The following is a 23,585-nucleotide window of genomic DNA, read 5'->3' on the forward strand; positions in this document are numbered from 1 at the left end:
CCGGCAAAAGAGTGGGATAACTTGTGGAGTGAGCTTCCAAGATTGCGGTCAAGACGGATGAGTAGTTACTTGGGCTGGGATCGCGTGGGAGGCAGACTACATATCGTAGAGGCTCAGAGGTCGCTTGCAGGTGATGAATATTTCTTCTCATCGTCCTGACTAGTCAGTTGAGTACTGTTGGCTACTGAATCTCTTGATTACATTATTTTACTATTTGTCTCCCATAATGGAGGCCTGAGGGCTATACTGTGCTCTCTTCTAGCCTTTGCTCTTTCGTCATTTACGCTCTCAAAAACGCCGATGTCTGTTCCTATAAATCCCAGCGCCGAAAGCGCGCTACCCGTTTTTCCAACATGCAATATGTACACCGCTCACCCTCTCCCGTTGCTCTTCTCTCGTGGCCAGCAGAGGCAACTTGTCAAACTACCGCCTAACCTCCCAAACCAAATACGGCCCTATGACCCTCGCCGCAGTATAAATCACCATGACACTCTCCACCAACAGCACATATGGCGCCTTCCACACCGCAACGTCCTGCAGTCGACACCAAATAGCATAAAAGGCGACGCTGAAGAAGTGATAGACGAGCATCCATGGATTCGTAATGAGCCCGCTCAGCATACCACACGGCTCACTGATGCAAGCACCGCCAAGCTGGAAGTAGCGGAAACAGCCGACTTTGAGCATGGAAAGGTATTCATTATTGGCAGCGAATAGCGAGTACAGGGCCATGGCTAGAATGTTGATGACTGACGAGCCATTCTTGCGCTGCCAGTGGAAGGTACTGATTGCGCCGAGGACGGCAGAGGTGTCTTCGAGCGAGGAAACGTTTTCGGGGGCAAGGAGAGTCGACAGCGTCACCACATCGTTGAAGGCTACCGTCATTCCGCCGCCGGTGAGGGGGTGACGCATGTTCATGGCATCGCCTAGCATGATCAAGCCGGCTTGCTTTTGGGTGGCGGGTGGGAGGAACGAGTTTGGCATGGAGCGTAGTTTTCCGGCTTCAACGGCGCGACGGAAAGCGGGTTGGGTACAGGGTGGGAGGTTTGGCAAGGCGACGTTGAGCATGTGATTCTTCACACCACCCGCTTTTACGCTGGCGCTAGGGAGACCTTCGGGGATGTCGACGAGGATTCGGGTTTCGTGGGTGCCGATCTGGTAGATGAGGATGGGAGGCGCGTCGGTGAGGATGACATGGCCGTGGTTGGGACGGGGAAGGTCGGCATCGATCATTTCGAGCCCCCAGAATTTGGAGCGAACCTGGGGCTGATGGGGGAGATATTGTTTCCGAAATTTGGATGCGTAGCCGTCAGCGACGAGGGTGAGGGCGCCAAAGTAGTAATCCAGTTTGCCGTCTGTCTGGCATCGGACACCGACGACCTGGCCCGAGTGATCGGATGTGACGGTGTCGATGACGGTGGTTTCGACGACGGTGACATTGGGCGTGGCGGCGGCCTTGGCGCGCAGTTTGGAGATGAAGCGACCGTGATGGAAGGAGCGACCCTCTGGGCGTTTCGAGGACGCCGAGGAGACGAGGTTGTCGGGGTAAGGAATGTGAACGGGTTCATTGTAGTATGAGACTTGGTAGCCGTAACATGGAATGGCGTCAATGTCTTCGAGACAGTCTAAGGGGGGGGGGGGAAGTCCATGTTAGTATCAAAGCTATAGATATAGATATAGATATGTGTGTCTGCATGGCATCAACGTACCCCTCATCCCCAGCTTCTCCAGCGCAGCCACACCGCCCGGCTGCAGAAGCTCGCCCACAATGCGGTCCGGCTCTTTCAGGCTCTTCTCCAGCAAGAGGACGCTCCTGCCCTGGTTGCCAAAGGCGACGGCAGCCGCGCAGCCGACGATACCGGCGCCTACAATGACCATGTCGGCCTCGTGATGCTCTCGCCGCCTCTGCTCGCCATAGTCGCTTGTCACTGTTGGTTCGGGTGTGGGTGCGGGCGGGGTGGAGACGCCCCTTGCGCGCAGTTGGGAGGAAGGCGAGGAGGCATGGACACCAGGCGGCAGCTCGGTAATTTTGGACCCAGAGAACATGGTAAGCATGGTGACGATGGGCGTGGAGAATCGAGTCGCAAGACCTCCGAGGTTTCTATTGTAGTGGTGGTGGTGGTGGTGGTGGTGGTGGTGGTGTCGTCACCCAAAGGTACAGTACGTTAAGCCCAGTCTTTTTCACACTGCGCCGATCCGAAAAATAAGCAGAGATGGTTCGGGCAGATTCAATCGGGAGAAGGGGCGATGGAGACGGCAGGAATGGTGGGGAAAGGGAGCGAAAGGGATTAGCGCAGGTGTGATTCACGCTTCTTGTGTAGATTGCAGTGCGTGCTGCAATGCTCGAGAGGATGAGAGAGAGAGAGAGAGGAGAGGAAGGACTGGGGCTGGGGGTGAACTGCAAGTGAGGAGTGAGGAGTGGTGAGTGGCGGATTGGCAATGGTTAAGCAGAGGTGCAAACCTTGAAAGGGTGCTCGAGTGGCTGGGGCGGTGAGGCTGAACGGGGGGGCGATTGGCAAGCTTCTTGCCAAGGGGCCTCCACTCAGGCTAGGGTGGCGTGAAGGTCGCTTCATCCATCACCCGCACCGTAGAGTCCATGCTGTCTTACCCTCCCCAACTTTCACGTGCACCGACGAGGGCGAGGGCGAGGCTCATCGCATCGAACCATGATGGTCTGCTGTTGTCGACACTGATTGATTTCTTCTTTCCTTGTTGTTGTCATTACATGTTACCCCAAGACGGCAAACATGAATCATGGGGACTAGAGTACATGGCCAGAATCCTGTCTGCATTTCTCATTCATCCATGTGCTACTGTATGTACGCACTCTACGATTATGCAAACCAGAAAGTAATCATGGGGGACTCGAATGGTAGAGTAGGTCGTAAGAGCCCGGCTCCCACCTAGGTACCCAACTCCATTTGGGCGGCCGGTATCGTTGTGCAATGCCCGCCCAAAGAAGAAGAAGAAAAATAACAAAAAGTTCAATTTACAAAAAAAAAAAAAAAAAAAGACGTCCAATAGGCAACCCAAGAAAAGAATCATGATTTCCACCGACGACGTAAAAAAGGGAGAGGGGCTAGAATGCGGCGCCAGGCTGGTGGTGGACCACGGTGGCCTGGGGAAAAGAGCGCCCGATTTGCGAGTTGCGGTCATAGTAGGCTTCGTAAAACTCACTGAGCCGCGCATCCTTGGCTGACGACAGTCTGCCGGCCAGAGGGAGAGGCAGGAGCGAGGGAGCACGAGTGAAGGTTGCTCCTTCTTCTTCTTCTCCTTCTTCTTCTTCCCCTCCTTTTCCTCCTTCTTCCTTCTTGCCCATCGACACTATGCCCGATTGGTGCCTAGAGCCAGAGTCAGCGCCACAGCCAAAGCTGCACCCAGCCTGTTCCTCTGGTTGTTGATGTCTCTGATAGGCTTGGTAGGCTTGGAAAATGCCCAATCGCTGCTGCTGCTGCTGCTGCTGTTGTCCGTGGCTACTGTACAGGCTGCTCGCATCGCTGCCGTCTCGCCCGTGGCTTCGTGTGCTCGGTGCGCTTGCGTGTGCATGTGCATGTGCATGTGCAGTTGGTGGTCGTGCGTCGTCCGCTTGCCCTGGTTTCAAGAGACGAACCGAGCAGGAGGCTAGCGCAGTTTCATCCGCTTTAGCCACTGTCAGGCCGGCTTTCTTTCATAAACATAGTATTGATATCGGCTAAAAGTACAGCAAGCAAACCACGAGCCAAAGGAGAAGAAAACCCCCCTCAACCCCGCATCCGGCTGAGAGGCTGAGAGAGCGAGAGCGAGAGTGAGAGAGAGAAAGAGAGAAAACTACCTACTCGGTTGGTAAACCCGCACCTGCGGATTGGCCGACTCGGGCGATGGAGACCGCGACTCTTTTCGCCACGCTGCTCCGGGTATCGTGGGCAGTCGACCAGTAGGTGGTTTGCCCGACGAGGATGGAGTAGGCAAGGGTCCAGCCGAATAGTCAGATGAGGTGGTCTGCGACCGGCCTTGGGCCTCGTCTCCAGTCGCGTACGCTGCTCGAAGGGGATCAGGCATGGGAATCCTAGGAGCCGGTGCATAGTGTTGCGCGTGCCCATCTCCTGTAGGGGACAGAGAGCGTGGCGACGTGAAACCATCACTTTCGCTGTCGGAACCACCAAACGTAGGAGACTGCCCACCGCCAAACGCATGCTGGGGAGCATGGCTGGAGGGAGAGGGAGGAACCTGAAGGGACATATCCACTGCGCCGTGGTGTCGTCGTCCGTTGAGCTCGGCGTCCGAGGGCAGCAGCTTGCTGCCCGGCGAAGAGGCTCTGTGCTGCGGGTTGGCATCGGGAGCGCCGAGGTGTAGGCTAAGAACGCTACTGTTGTTGTTGTTCATTTGCCCTTTCATCAGTGGCGAGCTGACGTTTCCCCCGACCAGAGTGCTAGTGCTCATGCTCGGGTGCTGGATGCTCATGACCGATCCGGCTCTGGACGTCGGCCGTGACTGGGCTACACCAGCATAGAATCCGGCTTCAATGGCCCGGATACCGAACAAATCTCCCTCATCCTTTTCGCGTTGATTGAGCTCGACCGTGTCTTCCTTGGGTCCAGCCTCCAGCTCTGCTGCCCTGGCCTTCTTTAACCTTTGTTTTTGGTGCACGAGTTAGTCTGAGGCGCTTGGCATGCTACTTTCCATGGACGACCTACTTGTTGCGATCGAAGAGTACCTTGATGAAACCAGCTGCCATGACCAAAACGAGCAAGCCCACAAAGACGACACTGAGACGGTCAGTTTACTAGTCTTCCTGGTGACTACTGTCTGGCAGTTCTTACACATATTTGTAAGCCAGATCCAAGTTACCAAACCAGTTTTCTGCACCCATGATGGCGATAAGAGGGTCGGGACCAAGTCGACCCAGTTCCAACGTTTCAATCAAGGTACGAGCGCGAAAGAGGGGGGAACCAAATAGCTTCGGCGCCACAAAACTTTCAAAACTTCCGGTGCTTTGGGTCAAGTGGAACGGTTGATTGGGAATAAACGGTTCGATTTCGTTTCTTTCTCTCGGACAAGTCCAAGCCAGGTATCGGTGTAGAATCGTCAGATGGCACGTAGATGGTGGGATGGTGGTGGGATGGTTTGTGCGAAACGAGAGGACGTGTGAGCGAGACACACTTGAATGAAGGAATGAAGGACTAGAAGGAGTGAATGGCAGGAAGGGTGGCCAGGAGGAGGAGGAAACCAGGTCGGGAGGAAGAACGAAAGGAAGCCAAAAAGAGCGAGCGAGGGGACAAGGAGAGGAGTTGGATAGAAGAGGCTTGCAGCAAGAGTAGCAGCAACAGCCGCAAGCGCGCTCCTCTGTCTCGTTCCGTGTCGGGCTATGGGACTGGTGTCGGCAAGCAGGCTCGAAAACCTAAAAGCGGGACCCAGGTGACGGCGTGGATGCCCATGGCCCCCCATGGCCCCGTCGATATAGCGAGCTTTGCACCAATCATGGCCCCAGTGGGCGCAGGCCTAGGACAGGATAGAAGCTGAAAAAGGAAGATGTCCTCTGGTGGCGCTACCCCTTTCAGCTAGGCTCCTCGTTGGTTGGGGTCCCATCCGGCATGGTTCTTGTGAGTATATAGGGTATGTGTAGTATTGTATTGTATAGTAAGGAACCAGTACAGACAAGTGCACACCTAGAGTACCGTACCCATGCGAGCCCTGTTGGCCCCTCGTACTAGCCCGAAGCCAGAGTGTTCTGCTGCCAACGGTCGGTGTTCTAGGTGCAGGTGCAGGGCTTGGGCAAATGTTTCGGGTGAGGTGTGGTCGTCGCATAGATGTGGTCTTCTATCGACTGGGCGGCACCATTCCACTGCCTATTTCGCCGACGGGTTCGGGAACGTTGGCTCCACGGCTCACAGTCAGCACTCTATTGTGCAGAAGCAACAGCGACGGCGCTCGTGTCAGCACTCTGTTGTGGAAAGAGAAAAGCGGCGGGCTCGTGTCAGCACTCTGTTGTGGAAAGAGAAAAGCGGCGGGCTCGTGTCAGCACTCTGTTGTGGAAAGAGAAAAGCGGCGGGCTCGTGTCAGCACGGCTGTCTGCCAAGTGCTTACTGGGTACCTACCTAGACTCCCTCCCTCCCTCCCTACCTACCTACCTACCTACCACAGCTACGTACTATGTAGGTACTCTACAGTGTGTATTGTACCTACGCTTGTGAGCAAGACCCTGCGCCAACAGTGGACGGGTGATCTGCCGCATACCTACAACAGGCACACATGTACGGTACTGTGTGTAGATGCCATGGTAGTTTGTCGCTATCTGTTTGTACAAATTACCCTGTCCCCTATTCCCGTACTACAGCCATGTAGACAACGCAATGGCCCAATACCAGCTACTGCCTCCACTTCTACAGAATACGAGGGAGCGCCGTGGGAACAGCCAGACGAGCCCATGCGGCCGTGCGGCCATGCGACCATGCATGCGGTGGCTGAGGTTTCTAGGGCCTGCACGTGACAAGCACATGATTCGCTACTAGCAGCAGCCCGTGCGCCCGTGCCGCCCACACCCACACCCACTCCCACTCCCACTCCCACTCCCACACCCACACCCACTCCCACACGCCCCCTCATTACATGGTGACAGATATAGGTAGGTAGCTACATATAGTACCCCATCCTATCATCCACAGTACCGAGCAGACAGTTGTCCAATGTCACCCCTGGACCAAAGGCGGGAGAGAGTTGGCGCATCGCAGCAAGAAGGAGGAGAGGAGAACACGAGGAAAAGACAACAAAGGCGTCACGTCCAAAACAGCCAGCAGGATCCGACAATGGGCCCCACCCTGCCTGCATCCACATCCCCATCCATCCATCCATCGTCCACTCCAGGGCTTCCCACTCGACCTCGTCATGGATGCCTCCTTGGCAGGGGCAATGGCCACCCGACCAGCCGCCCAGCCGCCCAGCCCCCCAAATCCCAACCAGGTCTGGCCAACGTTCCAGCACGCTGGCGACACGAACAAGGAATCAGGCCCTTGTAACATGCTTTAGGGTAGGTACTTACTCTACTACTGTTGCCATAATGCCATGATAGGGACCTCATCGAGTGCATGCGAGAAAAACAGTTGCCGACCTCGGTCCGCCCGTTTTCCCATGCGATGATCCAGAAGACCGTTTTACTGTACCTTGCTCTGCACGGTTGTACGCCATGTACCTACACTGTACACGGTCTGTTTTATCGTGAATCTGATCTTCTCCGAGTCGGCTGGTATAGGTACATGTACATACTACAAGTGTCTGTCACACCACAATGGGAGAACAGGCTGACATGCGCCAAATCGAAAATTGCCACTTCCTTCTCTGCTTCTGACTCTGCGCTCTGCACTCTGACTCTGCACTCTGACTCTGACTCTGCACTCTGACTCTGGCTCTGGCTCTGACTCTGACTCTGACTCTGATTCTGATTCTCACCCTGGCTCTGACTCTCGACTAGTCATCCGCGGAGCCTATATGGCGTAGTATGTACTCTAACCTGCCTGCCCTGCTGTCCCATGTACAAGTACAGTCACTATCTATATGACATTGTAAACCGTCATGCGCTGCAACGCGAAGAGTCGTATTCGTAATTCAACTTCTTTGCTTGGCATAGGTAGGGGGAAGAGGGAAGGGGGGCCGTGGGGATGGCCCAACATTGAAAGTTCAAGCCTAATATAGGTAGATACTTGTACCTGTCATGCACACACATGCCCACTTCTAAACCCTTTGTCCTGTTTTGTTTATCTGTTCCTCCAGCCTTTTTGCCGTTGGAAATCACGACACTCAGAGTCACAAGAGTGCTAAACAAAGGGGGGCCAATAGAAAGCAAGCCTTCTATCCATTCCAGCATGGCCTCCTGTACTCATTTCTGAGCGCAATGCGGCTCCCATCGCTCCATTGCCCCAAACCAGAGGCTTGCAGGCGTCCATCTGCAGTCACGAATACGGTACGGTATGCCCGCGCGACCCCCCGTTGTATGTCTCACATATCACCTCCAGTGACGCCCCACTCATCAACTCACTTTTCCAGAAAAAAAAAACCCCCCCCCAATAATAATAATAATCATCCCCATCCAAGGTACAAGCCGTCGCGGATTGACATGGTCATGATGCGCTGTCGGGTAGTCGCCGTAGAATGTTTGTCGGTGATGTTGCAGGTCCAGTGCAGGGCTCTTGGCAAAGAGTCGCGATGCTTCGCCTGAACAGCTTACAGTACCTACCTACCCTACCTACCTGCCTACCTACTAGTACCTGTACCTTCCTCGCCCCTCCAACTCGCACCCAAAAAAAAATTGAAACAATCAAACAGCACCACCTTACTGTCCACGCTTGACTGCGCACACCATGGTATCCTCAGGTCGCGTCTCCGATCAGCTGCCTCAAATCATCAACACAGAGCCTCTGGCAAGCTTGCTCTTCGCCTCGAGCCTGGCATCCTATTGACGTCGGTAGGACAACAAGGACGCCAAATGGGCTACATTCGTCAAGTAGGTCACCATCTTGGCCCTTCCCACAGTCTGGTCATCCTCTTGAATAGCACAATCCTGACCACCCCGTAGAACAACCTACTCGGATCCCCAAGGAGTTGAACGCACGTGGGAGCATGGTGAACGCCTCACTCGCCCAAAAGGTTGCGACATTGATGGCGTTGGGGTCGTCGCCATACTGCAAGACCCCTCAAGGCCAGAGGAAGAACCCCGTATCGTGCTGTAGAAGTAATGGCGTTTACCTGTAAACGCGACCGTCATAGAGGTACCTGCTGGTCTCATGGACCCTGGTGAGACACCAGAGGTATGCGCCCTGCGTGAACTGAAAGAGGAGACTGGCTATGTCGGCGAGGTCGTGTCCGATCGTACGTTTCAGGCCACTCCAGTCATGTTCAATGGTGAGTGAGTGATTTGGAGAGGTAGACTTGGAGTCGCCCATGCAACGTGCTGACATGGTTCAGATCCCGGCTTCTGCAATACCAACTTGCGGATGATACATGTGACCGTCGATCTCTCTCGACCTGAAAACCAGAACCCCCAACCTGAGCTCGAGGAGAACGAGTTCATCGAGACCTTTTCAGTCCCCCTCAAGAGCTTATGGGACGAATGCATCAAGCTCGAGCAACAGGGTTATGCTATTGATGCAAGAGTGGGCACCTTTGCTGAAGGCATAGAGTTTGCCAAACGCTGGAAGCTCTTCTAAAGTCTCCGACGGTGGTTAGCTACACTTTACTCTGCCTTCTGTCACTGATTGTAGCGAGCAGCCATGCCATTACACACACACGCACGCAAAGCGCTCTCAACAGTTTCCATATCCTTGAGCATTGCACAAACTTCCAATATCACACTTCTAGCCGTCCACTGAAAGCCTCAATGCCATGTCGTCGCCCTTGCGGCTGGATTCCCGTTCAACCGCACTGCCCAACTGTTTCACGTTCTTGCATGGCGTGAGCTTCGCTCTACTCTGTAGTACACTACCCCGCGAATTGTGATACGCGACTGACTGCATAGACGCTGTCCAGGCTCACGTATAGGGCCGAAACTATTCCATTCAACACGAAGCCCCCCATGGACATGTCATCTCACCTCACACCTTTCCATAACATTGTGCGCCTTCTGACAACAAATATTACGAAACCGGAGACAAGATCAAGTCAACAAAATGGCGTTCCACTGAATTCCTGATAGCGTACACTATGCCTCGATGGCCATCCAATGACCCGACTCAGCCCCACAAGGCCGGATGAGCTATAACATCGCGTAATATACCCGCACCCATAGGTAGAGTACCTACAACCTGCGATGGCACGACCGACCACTCACTGTCTCGGAACAGTCGGCCGTTCTCACCTGTAACAACTTCGGATCACTTCCCCGTCAAACAATCGTGTGGCGCAAGCCATTCACAGCGGGATCTTTCATACCACGACTGCATTTCCCGACTTTGTATGATCCCTCGCTAGAGCTAGTCCGTCCCGTCTTGCTCAAGTAGGTACATACTATCATGCTTCGACTTTACATATCCATGGGCGCTGGCGTCGGTTAATTGCTCGTCGTCCTTCACCTACTCCATTTCACCTGTGTTACACGTAAACCTCTTCGTCCCCATAATCATTGCTAGTATGGTCAAGAAGATTGCGAGCCGCGATGCCTGCGTAGGTGTGGCTGTAGCCCTCACGGCATTTTCGGGTCAGTGAGATCGCGTTTGTGCGAGCGGTTGAGGCTGATGTGTCTTTAGCTGTCGTCGTCATCTTGCGCATGTATACAAGGGCTTTCATCGTGCGGAATATTGGGCGAGATGACTACACCATGTTGGGCGCTTTGGTATGCGATACATTCATTGCTCGATGACTTGCGCTTACCAAAGTAGATAGTTGTCATGGGATACCTGGCTGCTATCTTTGTCATTCGAGTTAACGGAATGGGATTTAGTGGACACGTCTTGATGCCCGAGCAAATGGTCAATCAACTCCAGACGACAGTAGCCATTGAGATCATGTATTATTTTGCCATCAACGCGATCAAGGTGTCCATACTATTGTTCTATCTTCGTATAGGTAAGATCAAGTGCCCATCGACAATTCAAGTCTGAAGCTAAACGTCATCCTAGCTGCGGCTAAAAGATTTGAGCTTTCATGCAAAGCCACCCTGTATTTCCTGATTGTGTTTTGTGTAGTCTGTATCGTTTGCTGTCTGGTACAATGCATTCCACTGCACAAAATGTGGGACTTCACGGGAATGGTTCAAGGCCGCTGCATCAACACTACAGCGCTGTTCTACAGTAAGCACACAGCGTGGTCAACAGAAAAAGGCACTGATTCGAAATAGCAACGAGCGCAGTCAACATCCTCGTCGATATATGGATCCTTGTCCTTCCGATCAAAACCTTGCTCAAGGTTCAACGGCCAACTCGCGAGAAATTTGCCTTGGTCGCAATCTTCAGCCTGGGAGTGATCAGCTGCATCGCGTCCATTGTACGACTACATTCCATTCGTATCTTCACAGAATCCCGGGACCCCTTCTTGGACAGCGTTCCCGTCAATCTCTGGAGCATGGTCGAACTCAATACCGGCATCTTATGCGCATCGATACCTTCTCTCAAGGCCCTCTTCTCCAGAGGACAAAGAGAACGCACCCAGAACGGCACATATCATTTCCACAGTCGTGGCTTCAGCGGCGTCCAACCAAACAGTAAACGCAGTGAGCGCATGTCTCCGAAAGCGGCTGGTGAATCCGAGCTCGAGACTTATAGTCTCAAAGATGTTGAGAGAGGCGAGCGACCTGACTCGCAGCGCAGAGAACGGCATGGTGGGGCGTGGCTTGTATCGGCACATGACTCGGAGGTTGACCAAACTGTTGTCCAACTGGATCCTAGAGTCTGATGGTCTATCGATTCATTCACTCCGCGCTTCGCTTATCAAAGCGCGCCATGCCTAACTACTAGGTAGCAAGTTGAATCTCATTCTCACTGTTTGGTCTTCGAGACTCCACCTTGTCACTAGCCGTTTAGGCGTGCAACGCACCCTAATGAGCCTTGAGTTAGCGAAGGCGCGGCCACGAGGCTCCGGTCAACACGTCGACTGCGTACAAAGTGTGGCAATTGCAACAGCACATGCTGTACTGGTGACCTTTGAAACATTAGTATGAACAGGACAGGGCATAGGGCTGTGTCACTCTTTTTGAGAGGCACATGTGTAAGCCATGCTGCATGAGGGAACGTCCCTGCAAGGATCATGTCAACTTCGGTTCCGTGCGGCCGGGTGCCTGACCATCTCGCCTTTTCTGGTCGAACCCCTGATCCTCGCCAAGATCCATGGAACCATTCCTGGGAATGTTTGTTTGCCCCACACACATTGCAAGGCAAGTGTCTGAGACATGTCAGTCCGTGTCAGACTAACATACTAAATAAGTACACACATAGTTTTCTACTTAGGGTTGTATCCCTTTCGCACAGACCTCATACACTGCCATTCAGCACCCACAATTAAAATGAGATTACGCTTGGTAGTATCTCAACTCTATATGTGCCTATACCTCCAGCACTCCCATCCAAGCAATGAAGAAAAGCATCCATTGTACAGATCACCAAAGGAACACAGATGAGTCTCACATCAGCTGCGCTTCTGCTTGTAGGATCCTGGCATTGTCTTTCGAGAACAATGAATTGATACCGAGGCCGTAGCGCCTGAAGATCCAAATCCGGATGTATAGCATCGTCTTTGCTGTTCAAATATTCCTTCTCGACATTCTATCAGGAGCCAAACTGCTATAGAGTTCGTAAGTCCTGGCGATTGAGCATACTGAGCACAAGCGAAGTCTGGACAGATGGATACCGTACGGATTTCCCATCCCCTTTAGTGGAAAGTAGAACACGATCATGAGATAAGCCACCAAATCCGGTTGGTCAATTGAACAAAGACTGGTGACGAATTTACTAACAAAGCAACGATGTTATGTCAGTATGGGTTTCCCTCCGTGTTCAACAAAGTTCAATTTCATCGTTCAATTCTTTGCAGATAACATCTAGTGCCCCCCGAACCGACGCACGCCCACTGCGCAAAACGATGGCATCCCGAGACGTAGGCATTAAGATTGATTTTGCCCCAGGCTGGGTAATCGAGGCCAGGAATACTATTTACGGCTTACGTCAACCAAGCGAATATCATTTTCTCCTGTCCTTGCAACCTGCCGAGAGGAACGATTTCAAGCTGTTCGCCACTGGGTGGAAGCTGCAGGCCCATAACGAAAAACGTCGTAAGGAGTATAGTATACCATATCCTCCATATAGAATCTGATGCCTGTATAGCCATTCCCGAACCAGATGAGGTCATTGAAGCCTGGTGTACCCATGACGCCTTCGACCGGGAGAAATGGCTCCTCTTGGCCGAGCAACAGCCTGACTTGAGACTCATCCCTTGGAATTTTCATCTGCAGCGTGGTGTATTGTCGATGTTTCAAAGAACTCTGAGTCATAGACAAAAGCTGCGATTTGCACTGTTCGCCACTGGCGTCAAGGTGGCCAGCATGGAGCCGGTTACAGGTATGGGTGTTTCCACACGCATAGCTGGTCGATGTAGACTGAAAATCTGGTCCAGAGGAGCAATTCCAGGCCATTATCGATGCTTGGCGTGCTTGGCCATCAGAATATCAAGCTCGAATGATTGGCCTTGGAACGAGGCTGATGGAAATTTACCACCAGCGACCTCATCCTCGTAGGCCTATTTTCCAAGATCACTTGTATACCCATGGATCTGCCCGAGGGCCAACAATTAACGATATAAGCGAGGTGAATGACAACAACGAACGCTTTGAGGAAGGGGAACGGTGGGTGTTTGAGAAGACGATCTATCAAAACCCGCATCGCCCTGTTCCGGGTGGGCACTCTCAGCGAATCGTACATGTATTCGCAAGGGTGTCAACAGCCGGTGCTATCCTTGAGGTATCCTTTCCCACGTTCCTACCGTTATACTGTGATTGATGGGCAACAGCGCCGAATTGTGAAGATATTGGGTGGCGCGGATATGGCCCAAATCAACCGAGATATCGATGAAGAGTACCGACATCATGCACGCCTGACGAACAGAGGATGTGCAAACATTTTGGATCTCCATGGCTACTCGTATCGCAGCCGACCTATCCCGCCACAACTAGGTTATTTGTATATGGAATATGTAAGTCAACCCTTGTCATGAAGGCAATATAGAAGACTAAAGCGGTACAGGCACCTTATGGCGACCTCAGCGATCTTCTTAAAGCACTAAATGGCTATGATGAGTAAGTCAGAACAAGCTGTCGCGGGCTTCGACTCACCCATGTAGCACCGCACAACTCCCCGAGCCATTTCTATGGCTTGTATTTCGTGGACTTGCCGAGGCCCTCCTACTCATGCAGACCGGGCGAACAATACTCCCGACACAACCCTCTCGTCCGATCAACCCAATTTTGCCGCTAGAAGGCTGGAATCCAATCGTGAACCCAGACATCAAGCCGAGGAACGTCGTCCTGGGCAAGCCACGCCCTGATTATTACCCGGGATATAAGTGCGCGAAAATGATAGATTTCGGGATATGCTGGGACGATGAAAGGTCCAGTTTATCGGGGAACAAACGGGGTTTTGGTACCAGAGGCTATCAACCTCCTGTAAGACAAGTTGCGCTTAGCATTGGCAAGACTAACACGGCGCAGGAACAAACCATGAACCCCCCTTCTGGATATCGTGATTATCCAATTAACATCTCCTCGGAAATTTTCAATGTGGGGCTGATCATATTTAGCTTGATGGAGGGACGCGAGAGAACTGTGGACAGGTTCAAGGATAAGATACAGCACGATCAACGGTCGTATACATGCTCTTATAGTTATTCCCTAGAACGTCTCGTCTCGCAGTGCTTATACTTCAAACCTCCATTGAGACCGATACTAGAGGAGCTTCTATATGAGACCAGAGTAGGGCTTGAAAGATGGGAACGGGCCTATGGATCTGCCAATAAGCCCGAGGCTGAACTGCCCAGTTTTGCAGCCTTGCCTATCCAATATAGTGATCCATTTCCGATAGGAGGGAAAGCACCAGAGGAATGGTTAGGAATAAACCCCAGAAAGAGACGCATCGGCCAAGAAAACGAGGATGTTCGGGAATTTGAAGCAGCAAAAAAGAGGAAGACAATCGATGGACAAAGAGCACCACCACGGCCGCCAGTACGCAGCGAGAGTTTACCAACAGTGAGAGATGGGTCAGAAAAGCCAACAGCGCATGTCGATCATGCCCCGGTTAAGGGTGCACGAGTAACTCTCAATGAAGCAACAAAGGAAAACCTAAAAGCCATGGAAGAAAATACCGCAAAACAACGCCGTAAGAGGGCCAGCGTGGCTACCAAGAAGAATGCCAATGGCATAGATTCCAAACCAAGAAAGAAGATGGCAAAGGAAAAGATTCGACTCTACCTTACTGGGGAACTACCTGAACAGGCTGGCACACGGGATCGAGATTCTCCAAAAGAGTGAAGATAGCTAGTACCCGTTTACGACAGTGCACATATACAAGAGTATCTTGTGGGTCATGGTTTGACGATTGCGGATATTGCAGTCGTTTGTGGGGTGGGTCTCACCGACTACGCGAAATTGAGCAGGGAGGGCTGGGGGAGTGAATGGGAGAGGCTGGGGGAATGGTTCGATGAGCTTGATGTAAAGAAAATGTTTGAGGAGACGAGGCCGGTACTATTCATGTTGTACTGTTGCATGGGTGGCGTAGAAACCTATCAAGGAACTTCCATGGAGGTTTGGTTCTGAATTCAACTAGACTTCTTCAAAGTGGATTTGATACGACTCTTGAACGAAGGCCGATCTGGCTCTGACCGTACCTCACTCTTGTCAGCCAGCCTATCCCTCTCGTCTCTTCGCCGTGACACTTCGATACTGCTCACCAGAGTCACCATCGCCTTATCCACAGCGTGCCTATCCTTTGAAGAGACCTCAATGTGCCTGAAGCCCTGACTCTGTGCCCATTCCTCCGCCATTTCCTTCTCCACCTGTCGTTTCTCAGGGAGCTCTGTTACAAGGTCTAGCTTGTTTCCTACGAGTAAGAAGCCACACCGCTTTCCCCAGTTTGGGTTATGCGTACTCATGGCTTGGCGCAACCTGAGCACATGCATGTAGGCGTCCTGGGTCACAAGATCAAACGATTCATGGCTAGTTACATCGTAAATCAAAACAATGCCTTGGCAACTGGCGATGGAGCTGTCGAAGACGGCCTTGTCGAGGGTTGGGCCTGACTCTCGCAACATGGTCGAGCTTATGTCCACGGGCTGAAGTGGCCATTCTTTGTGATTGACCACAAGAACGCGCCGAATCTCATCAAAAGGATCGTGGTAGATGAAGTTCTCGCCCTTGAGGAACTAGATGAATAGTAAGTTCTGCGACTTGTGGGTGTGAGATGTACAGGCAAGCGGATGAGGTGTGCCAGTAAAGCTTACCATGTCGGCGAAGCATGTCTTGCCTACACCAGCTTCACCCAGGACCAGAACTCGCACACCATCAACTTTCGTCCCCAGTCTCATGTTAGACCTGTTTGAACAAAATCTCGCAAAAGATGTCATGAGATGGATGGATGGATGATGATGATGATGAGGGCGTGGCACGTTGGCGACTGCCTGAACTGAATGGCGCTAATGGGGAGGGGGAGTGACGAGTGTAACTTCACTCTGAATTCCGACCTCATCCACAAACTCAAGACAACAACCTCAGCATCAGCGCGACCTATGGAGTTGTGCTCTTCAAGTGCGCGCGTCGCCAACCAGTCGCAACAACTACGGCTACGGGATATATGGCGGGGGCCCGACATGACGCTCAAGATGCAGTTCTCAGTAGCGCCCCAAACCTCTGTCGCCAAGCTACCATGGTACAGCGCTGAGCGGGCCTGCATCCGAGCGTCGCCGGGATCGTCTCCCTTGGAGCTTCTAGCAGCCGCGTCGTCCAGGGCTGCTTTGTTGTGAAGAGGAAACTCATGGTCCTCGCGACGCCGGGAGGGTGTGAAAAGGGCCGGATACGCCTGACGTCTACGTGCTGTGTAGTTCGTTGTCGTTTCCACCAGCCTCGAGTCCCAGGCGCGGCTTCCCCCACCCCTCGCCCTCCAGAAACCACCGACATCTAAAGGTCTCGCCTTGAAACGTCACGCGTCGGGCGTAAGAAGGCTCACGGGGTTTCCTGCAAGAGACAGAGACCAGCAACGGACGACAGCTTTTTGTCATCTATCGATATCTGACCGCTCAACCCATCTCTTTGATCGTTGTTCCCCATACGGGCATTTTATGCCGCCGCCTGCGTTTTCCCGAGCCTCAGCTTCTCGAGCAGTCGACAGCCAACCACGAGGCACGCCCCACCTGCTTGGTGTGCAGTGCATGCTGCACGCCGCCTTCTGTCGTCCCGATGACGTACGACCATCACTTGCGCGCGCCGCAACGTCCTCTTATCGACTTGATCCCAGATGACCGCCATGATGTCGATGTTTCCGACGAAGAGGCCGACTTCTATGGCCCCGACGACGATTTCCTCACTCCGCTGAAGTGGGAGGACGCCCTCACACGCACCGCCGACCGCATACCGCGCCGCATCAAGCGCTCCCCCAGGTTCTACAGTGCCCTCCTCCTTGTCGCCCTCGTCACCTGGTGCACGTTCCTGGGCCCGCGATTTTCGGCCTACAGGCAGGAGTTGAGCCTGATGAGCAATACACCGATCCTCAGTTTTGGCAACAATGCGCAACCGGCCTTCAAGGGCATGATTCAGGTCAGTGACATGGACCAGGAGCATCTGCCCGAGAAGCACAAGCATAAGAGGCTTGTCTTTGTGGGCGATGTTCACGGCTGTCGCAAGGAACTCGAGCATCTGCTGGACAAGATCGAATTCGACGACGAGCGCGACCACCTCGTCCTGACCGGTGACATGATTGCCAAAGGCCCCGACTCGCCAGGTGTCATCAAACTTGCCCAAAAGATGGGCGCCTCCTGTGTCCGCGGTAACTGGGAAGACAAGCTCCTCCTCTCCATCGCCGAAGCAAAAGAGAATATCCTCGTAACGGCCAACACCGCCACGGACTCCGGAACCTCTCCCGTGAACCCAGACCACCCTGACGCCGTTGCCCCCTCGCAAAACGCCCATGCCTCATCCTCCCTACACAAACTTGCCAAAAAATTCACTAAGAAAGAAATCGCCTACCTCCAATCATGTCCCGTCATTCTACGCGTAGGTACTGTCCCCAACCTAGGTACTCTAGTCGCCGTCCACGCTGGGCTCGTCCCAGAGATTCCCCTTGAGCGCCAAGATCCATTCCACGTCATGAATATGCGTACCATTGACCTCAAACCCCGAATCCCGAGCTCGAAACACAGCGGTACGCCGTGGGAGAAGCTGTGGAATCATCACCAGAAGAAGCTTCATAAGAAGGAGAGGGTCAGCATTGTGTATGGGCACAATAGGAAGAAGGGGTTGAACATCAGGAAGTATACATATGGTTTGGATACTGGTTGTGTTAGCGGTGGAAGGCTTACTGCCCTAGTCGTGGATGGAAATGGAGAGAAGGAGCTTGTACATGTCAAGTGTGGGAAAGAGGGTGGTTATGATGCAGAGTAGGCGGGTCTGCCTCTGCAATATCGCTTTTCTTTCTACGGGATCGACGTATCGACTTTGGTCAATTATCTTCATGAACTCTTCGTTGTGGATGGTGTCGAGCTAGGAGCTGCATTGTATAGCGGATTTGGATACTACGCATTTTATACCTTTTCTTTGGGTTGACGTAAGAACAGTGGATGTTCTTGGCAGCCTAGCATAGTATTGCATAGAATTGCATTCATCTATACGTTTTGAGAGCAGGTGTTCGTGACTGTAATCGTCTTCGACAGTGATTGGCCTTGTTGTATAACGGAAGAAAGCCTTTGTATGATAGGGCTAGGGGGTCTTTTTTTTGTGTGGTCTTGAGACTGCTGGAGGAAAGGAGTGATGTGGTGACAAAATGCGGCAGTCAAGATAGCGATGATGCGGCCCTGATTGTACGCACATTCCGTATTTTTGAACCTATCATGTATGATGAGTACAGAGCTCTATTGTCGTCGTCGTCATCGTCATCATCACTGTCATTGTAATAATCTTTGTATATGGGTTCATAACATTACGTGACAGATATACGCAATGTACCCGGTCATATCGTACTATGGGAAGTTGGGGGCAACAACAGGGCAAGCCGATTCATCACCCTTTGTACTACAGATAATCTCTCTCCGTCTCCTCGCATCTCAACCATGCAGTCACACTTGACACCAGCCATCATCCCATCCCCTACTCTTCACCCTCCCTCTTTGTATACTGGTTTTCGTCGGTCTTCTCAATGCCCGCATTGCCCATGGCCGGAGACAGGTTGCCTTTAGGATCATGCTCTTTCTTCACATGACCCAACTGCCTCGGTTGCGGAAGCGGTGTAGAGTATGGTAATTGCATGAGCGGCATACCCGTTCCACCATGTCCATTATCAAAAGTAGGGAACTGGATTGCACTGGCAAGATTACGAGTCGTATGTTTCACCTGATCGCCAAGTCGAGATTGGAAGTGTGCCACAGCTGGTCCACGGCGATCGTGACCGCGCATGGGGCCAATTGCATAGGGAAGCCCGTTGAGAAAGGGTTGGAATGGTGGGGTAGGCAGAGCCCTATAGCCCTGACGCGGAAGCTGCATGTCGTCTGTGGGATATTCTGAACTATGTAGGCGAGCTTGCGTCAGTTGCGCGAGTTGCTCTTCGAGTTGGCGGATGATGTGGACTTGATGGGCGATCTTTTGCTCATGGGCCCTCATGTGGTGATCAAGAGTGCCAGCAAGGTCGCGCATCTTCGTTGCTCGCTGCTCAAGCATTTGGACCATTTCTCCAGTGACTCCCTTGTCTTGGTAGATTGCCGTATCCCCGTTCCTCAATCTGATGGTTTCACGGTCGATCTGGCCATAGGTCGCGGCGTCGGTCTCAGAGGTCTTGTTGTTGACTTTGGCAACGACGAGGATACTATCCGTGTCTTCTAGGCTCATTTCGGGATACTGATTGTCCTTGATATCGTTTGGAGTCATGTCGTAAGTGATGACGATGTTCTTGATTCGGTGTTCGTCCTCTGGGATTGGCGCAGCATAGCGAAAGATGAAAGCCCAGTCCACGCCAAACTCTTTGCCACGGTAGGAGCAAAAGGCGTCGAAGCTGGGACCAAACTTTTGGGAGCGACGTATAGTCAAAATGGACAAGATTTCGTTGCCCTGATCGTCAAAGATGTTACAGCGAACAATCAGCCTCATGATGCAATCAGTGCTCCGACTGGCGTTCTATGGGGGATTAGCAACTACATCAGGTAGTATAGGTATCTATCGGTGCAGCATACCTGTCGGGCAACATGATCTGATGGAGCGAAACTACGCTGATCCGTAAACAGATTTTCTTTGCTTTCGGCGTGGGCTTTGGGGATGAGTTGGTCTGAAGATGGCTTGCGACATGGAGCACGCGAGTCTCCGCCATGCATTCGGGTGATGGAGGGATCCCTAGATGGTACTCGTGAGCCCGGCACACACGTGCGACTATGACTGGGACGAAAGCTCGATAATATCATCTCATTATTATCGTCGTAGATCTGGAAATCAGGAAGACGAGACGAGCCGCCACGCGCTTCTGGTGGCTGAGTAGCTCGTGAACGATAGCGAAGGTCCCTAGCAGACAGACCCATATTCTGCATATTTTGCTGTTGAACCTGGCGAATTTGTCGGATTTGTTGCATAGTCTGAGACTGTTTGTTTGTATCAAGGCCAGGTCGAAGCTGGTCATGAGATCCAAAGGACAGGTGCTGTGGACCAAATGGGTCATGTGCTGGCGTATTGGAAGGTAAAGTTGATAAATTCTGGGATGATCTAGGGGTATAGTATCCAGAAAGATTACTGAACCGACATGGAACTCCATGAGGAGCAGGGTACAAGCCACTCTGATTGGACTGATTATGCAACTGCTGTCGGAAGTCTGACAGCCGCGACAGATCCTGTTCATGAGACATAAGACGTTCGCCGCGCGAGTTCAGAAAGCCATCGTTGTATAGTGCTGGCTCAAAAGGACGTTTGGGTTGCCCCAGATTTGCAGCGTTGGAACGAGGCCTGTGGGATAGCTCTGTGAGTTGTTAGCACACATGCAATGTAACCTTCCGTGATCTGGATTAGCTGCTGGATACGACTTACCCTCTTCAGCACCGCTGGCCGCACATGAATTTCCTTTTCTGGACGAACACGAAGATTCCGACTCATTAGAGGACTCTTCCTTAAGAGCAACATGTACTTGTACGTCTTCAGATCTGGGATTCTGAACGACATCGGCGACACGTTTAGTCCTATGCTTGGACTGTGGACTTGTCTCTGGCGACTCAATAGCCTTCTGCTTTGGGAGCCCACGGTTTGATTTTGGCGTGATACGGGGTCTGCTAGGTCCAGCCACTTGATCCCGCGGGAAAGAAACGGAGGTAGATCCCTTCACTGCTTCACCGTGCTTTGTACACGTCTGGTCTGTTTCCTCGCAATGAGTGCAACGTACATCTCGGAGAAAACCATCACACTGATCCGAGCCGTCTGTGCAGCACTCAGCGCACATCTTCCAACATGAATGTCGGATGTGGGCCTGGTGATAGTGTCAGTGTGGAGCTGTATGCCTACGGCAGGACAATACTGACCACTACGTCCCGGTTCCTGGTATACTTCACATGGCAGCGGGAGCAGACAAAGTTCACATTGATGTTCGCATTCTTTGCTCGCTTTGATCGGTTCTTTGCGCATGTGGATTTCTTTTCATTGCGGTGGCGCTATCAAGGGATTAGCTGGAGTAGAGCGGGTTGGAAGCTGATACATGCAGTCAAGCTCGCGAGTGTCTTGTAGGCCTTATCACAGTATGGACAGGGATACTTCTCTGTATTTGCATCCCCATCTAAGCCTTCGTTATGTTTGACCGGCTGAGCGCTTCCAGCAATACTGTCACCATCTTGATCTTTGCCATCGCTTGCTATGTCGCCGTCGATTGCTTGGTCAGCTGTTATGGACCTTGCAGACCATGCCGGCCTCGGATCTGATGAGGCTGATGAGTTCATGACCACAAATGACGAAGTCGTGATTGATGAACACTGGCTGCATCAGTCATGAGTATGCGCATCGTCTCAAGTTGGATATGTTGTAATTGTACTTACAAGTGAGCGAGTGACTGGAAGTCGTATCGTACTCAAGTTGGTAATTCAGATCGTGTGTGCGTGTAGCTGAAAATGCCAGAATTGAGTCTGACAGTGTGCAAAGTTAGGGTTGAAAAGTCCTACTGTAGAAACGAGCCGTGAGTCAACAGTTCAACGCTAGCTGGTCCTGCGCAGAGGTTCACCGTTTGACTGGTTTCAAGAAGCCTGTTACGCCTTAGAAGTAACCAATACCGGTAGAAGCGCATGGAAAGGCGTTGTGCAAACGAAGATTGCAGAGCGGCAGGAAGGAAGCGCTGAACTACGCGTTTTTACTCATACAAGGAGATGAAATGATGCCAGCAGTTCTTATTCGTTTAGCACGTAGATTATTTACATGACGCGATGTCGATGAGCGTACGAAGAGAGTACTATGTGAGTCGAAGAATGAGTAGAAGTACAGTTGAATGTTCTAACCATCGACATAAGGCCAGATGACAGAGCTACAATAGTGGCTGTCTGGTAGTCTGAATGAAAAATGCGAGATAAGAAATCCGTATTTCATCAGGGATCAAAGAGGAATGGACAGGAGGAACGAAACCTATAGAAACCGACATTCTTGAGATTCATGACAAAAAGGAGATGGTAGGTACATGATGTAGTATCTAATGGCCAAGCCAGATGCTGCCATCAACCGCCGAATGAAATGTATTCTTGTGAAGGGAAGTAGTGAAAACCTGCTGGATTATCTGATATGAATTAGAGAATGGTTTCGGATGTGCTCCTCATCAATGGCTCGACGCATATTGCACGCCACTCGTCGTTGTATTGGACCATTCAAGTTCGATGTATGCTTATACCCAAGCGTTCTTATGCGTAAACAAGACCTGAATCCATGATAAATAGAATTGAATGGGCTTAGATGCAACTAGTGAGGTAAACGAGGAACAGTTATGCCGGCTGGTGGTGCTGCCGCATCCAGAGACCTGCGCTAGTTGCACATTCCACGTCACCAAACATGGGGATTGGACCATAAATATCATGCGATCATCGATACCACCATCACAGCTAGCCTTAATTCTGGACATGCTGAATTGAACCAAGAGTTGATTTACTGGTCCAGTTGGCCGGGTACACTGCGTCCAGCTTGTTGTTCCGCCGATACAATGAGCCTTATTGCAACATCATAGAATGCCTAAAGCTTGATGAGACTTCAATGTATACCGGTATGTAGGTGCTCAATGTCTCAGATCTGAATCATGTCTCCACTCATCAAGAATAACTAGGTCACGGTGATAGTACTACTCCCACTGGGAAGCAAAGTGCCGTTTGCAAATCCCTCCGTACACATGATCATATAATTATGATTTCCCAGCCTCATTCCAGCCTTGGACCATGCGTCAAAATGCTTACTCGTCGTGATCGTTCCCCCAACGCGTTTCTCAGTTCTGACAGACCAGAATTGGGTGAAGGTTCGAGTGCCTTCGATGGATGGCTTGTTGACGCGCTGGCTGGTGTACAGCTCATATGTCCCTTCTTCAAACGTGAAGTTGCCCTTTTTAGTCCATGGCTCACCCGGCGCAAGGATGTCGTAAGATTCGATAATGTAGTATTCAATAAGTGGGTTCTGCGTCCAACCGTAAAGGGCGAGATACCCTGGACCTTTGGCATCATATGTGCCGGAATACTTGACAGTTCTGTATTGGCAATATTAGCGCGCTGTGTCTCGTGCTCAAGAGAATGAGTGCACTACCTTGAGCCCCCTGGCTTAAAGCCTGTGCCAGCGACGAAGCCTCCTCCTGGCTGACCAGACCACTTGCAAGTGTACTTCCCACCGCCTTGTTGATTGCATTGGAAGGAACCGGCACCTTCTGACCAAAAAGAGTAATAGCCTCCTTGTCTAACTC

General features: G+C 51.9%; 12 protein-coding genes across 12 annotated transcripts in view; 7 read left to right on the forward strand and 5 right to left on the reverse strand.

Moving 5' to 3' along the window:
* Positions 1–423: 423 nt before the first annotated feature.
* On the reverse strand, positions 424–2,055 carry IAQ61_007377 (uncharacterized protein; the record flags this gene model as incomplete). The annotated part of the gene is made up of 2 exons (XM_066097553.1): positions 424–1,613; positions 1,710–2,055. 2 exons carry the CDS (start codon positions 2,053–2,055, stop codon positions 424–426), a joined length of 1,536 nt encoding a protein of 511 aa, XP_065952595.1.
* Positions 2,056–3,079: 1,024 nt separating this feature from the next.
* On the reverse strand, positions 3,080–4,849 carry IAQ61_007378 (uncharacterized protein; the record flags this gene model as incomplete). The annotated part of the gene is made up of 5 exons (XM_003840639.2): positions 3,080–3,190; positions 3,611–3,639; positions 3,816–4,609; positions 4,674–4,745; positions 4,800–4,849. The coding sequence occupies 5 exons, from the start codon at positions 4,847–4,849 to the stop codon at positions 3,080–3,082; spliced, it is 1,056 nt and encodes a 351-aa protein (XP_003840687.2).
* A 323-nt stretch (positions 4,850–5,172) lies between these two features.
* IAQ61_007379 (uncharacterized protein) lies at positions 5,173–5,499 on the forward strand (the record flags this gene model as incomplete). Its single annotated transcript, XM_066097554.1, has 1 exon — positions 5,173–5,499. The coding sequence occupies one exon, from the start codon at positions 5,173–5,175 to the stop codon at positions 5,497–5,499; it is 327 nt and encodes a 108-aa protein (XP_065952596.1).
* A 1,163-nt stretch (positions 5,500–6,662) lies between these two features.
* IAQ61_007380 (uncharacterized protein) lies at positions 6,663–6,992 on the forward strand (the record flags this gene model as incomplete). The annotated part of the gene is made up of 1 exon (XM_066097555.1): positions 6,663–6,992. The coding sequence occupies one exon, from the start codon at positions 6,663–6,665 to the stop codon at positions 6,990–6,992; it is 330 nt and encodes a 109-aa protein (XP_065952597.1).
* A 1,023-nt stretch (positions 6,993–8,015) lies between these two features.
* IAQ61_007381 (uncharacterized protein) lies at positions 8,016–9,176 on the forward strand (the record flags this gene model as incomplete). Its single annotated transcript, XM_066097556.1, has 5 exons — positions 8,016–8,390; positions 8,439–8,473; positions 8,546–8,685; positions 8,737–8,871; positions 8,935–9,176. The coding sequence occupies exons 1-5, from the start codon at positions 8,331–8,333 to the stop codon at positions 9,174–9,176; spliced, it is 612 nt and encodes a 203-aa protein (XP_065952598.1). The 5' UTR covers positions 8,016–8,330.
* Positions 9,177–10,095: 919 nt separating this feature from the next.
* IAQ61_007382 (uncharacterized protein) lies at positions 10,096–12,093 on the forward strand (the record flags this gene model as incomplete). Its single annotated transcript, XM_003840636.2, has 6 exons — positions 10,096–10,162; positions 10,212–10,297; positions 10,344–10,530; positions 10,584–10,754; positions 10,802–11,833; positions 11,895–12,093. 5 exons carry the CDS (start codon positions 10,096–10,098, stop codon positions 11,353–11,355), a joined length of 1,065 nt encoding a protein of 354 aa, XP_003840684.2. The 3' UTR covers positions 11,356–11,833; positions 11,895–12,093.
* Positions 12,094–12,537: 444 nt separating this feature from the next.
* Positions 12,538–14,974, forward strand: IAQ61_007383 (uncharacterized protein; the record flags this gene model as incomplete). Its single annotated transcript, XM_066097557.1, has 7 exons — positions 12,538–12,727; positions 12,780–13,013; positions 13,069–13,412; positions 13,462–13,644; positions 13,695–13,747; positions 13,792–14,113; positions 14,159–14,974. 7 exons carry the CDS (start codon positions 12,538–12,540, stop codon positions 14,972–14,974), a joined length of 2,142 nt encoding a protein of 713 aa, XP_065952599.1.
* Positions 14,975–15,261: 287 nt separating this feature from the next.
* IAQ61_007384 (uncharacterized protein) lies at positions 15,262–16,026 on the reverse strand (the record flags this gene model as incomplete). The annotated part of the gene is made up of 2 exons (XM_066097558.1): positions 15,262–15,864; positions 15,943–16,026. The coding sequence occupies 2 exons, from the start codon at positions 16,024–16,026 to the stop codon at positions 15,262–15,264; spliced, it is 687 nt and encodes a 228-aa protein (XP_065952600.1).
* Positions 16,027–16,128: 102 nt separating this feature from the next.
* Positions 16,129–16,461, forward strand: IAQ61_007385 (uncharacterized protein; the record flags this gene model as incomplete). Its single annotated transcript, XM_066097559.1, has 1 exon — positions 16,129–16,461. One exon carries the CDS (start codon positions 16,129–16,131, stop codon positions 16,459–16,461), a length of 333 nt encoding a protein of 110 aa, XP_065952601.1.
* A 433-nt stretch (positions 16,462–16,894) lies between these two features.
* Positions 16,895–18,094, forward strand: IAQ61_007386 (uncharacterized protein; the record flags this gene model as incomplete). The annotated part of the gene is made up of 1 exon (XM_003840633.1): positions 16,895–18,094. One exon carries the CDS (start codon positions 16,895–16,897, stop codon positions 18,092–18,094), a length of 1,200 nt encoding a protein of 399 aa, XP_003840681.1.
* Positions 18,095–18,796: 702 nt separating this feature from the next.
* Positions 18,797–21,606, reverse strand: IAQ61_007387 (uncharacterized protein; the record flags this gene model as incomplete). The annotated part of the gene is made up of 6 exons (XM_066097560.1): positions 18,797–19,816; positions 19,873–20,642; positions 20,711–20,903; positions 21,060–21,143; positions 21,196–21,324; positions 21,469–21,606. 6 exons carry the CDS (start codon positions 21,604–21,606, stop codon positions 18,797–18,799), a joined length of 2,334 nt encoding a protein of 777 aa, XP_065952602.1.
* A 1,354-nt stretch (positions 21,607–22,960) lies between these two features.
* Positions 22,961–23,585, reverse strand: part of IAQ61_007388 (uncharacterized protein) — a gene marked incomplete at both ends in the record, with an annotated part of 1,751 nt that continues 1,126 nt past the window's right edge. Inside the window, 2 exons of the mRNA XM_066097561.1 lie at positions 22,961–23,375; positions 23,432–23,585. The exon at positions 23,432–23,585 is cut by the window's right edge and continues 153 nt beyond it. Of these exons, the coding sequence (XP_065952603.1) occupies positions 22,961–23,375; positions 23,432–23,585 (569 nt within the window). The remainder of the gene's footprint in view (positions 23,376–23,431) is intronic.

The sequence above is a fragment of the Plenodomus lingam genome, assembly GCF_022343315.1.
Source record: "Plenodomus lingam strain CAN1 chromosome Unknown contig_27, whole genome shotgun sequence".
In the NCBI taxonomy this organism is placed as follows: domain Eukaryota; kingdom Fungi; phylum Ascomycota; class Dothideomycetes; order Pleosporales; family Leptosphaeriaceae; genus Plenodomus; species Plenodomus lingam.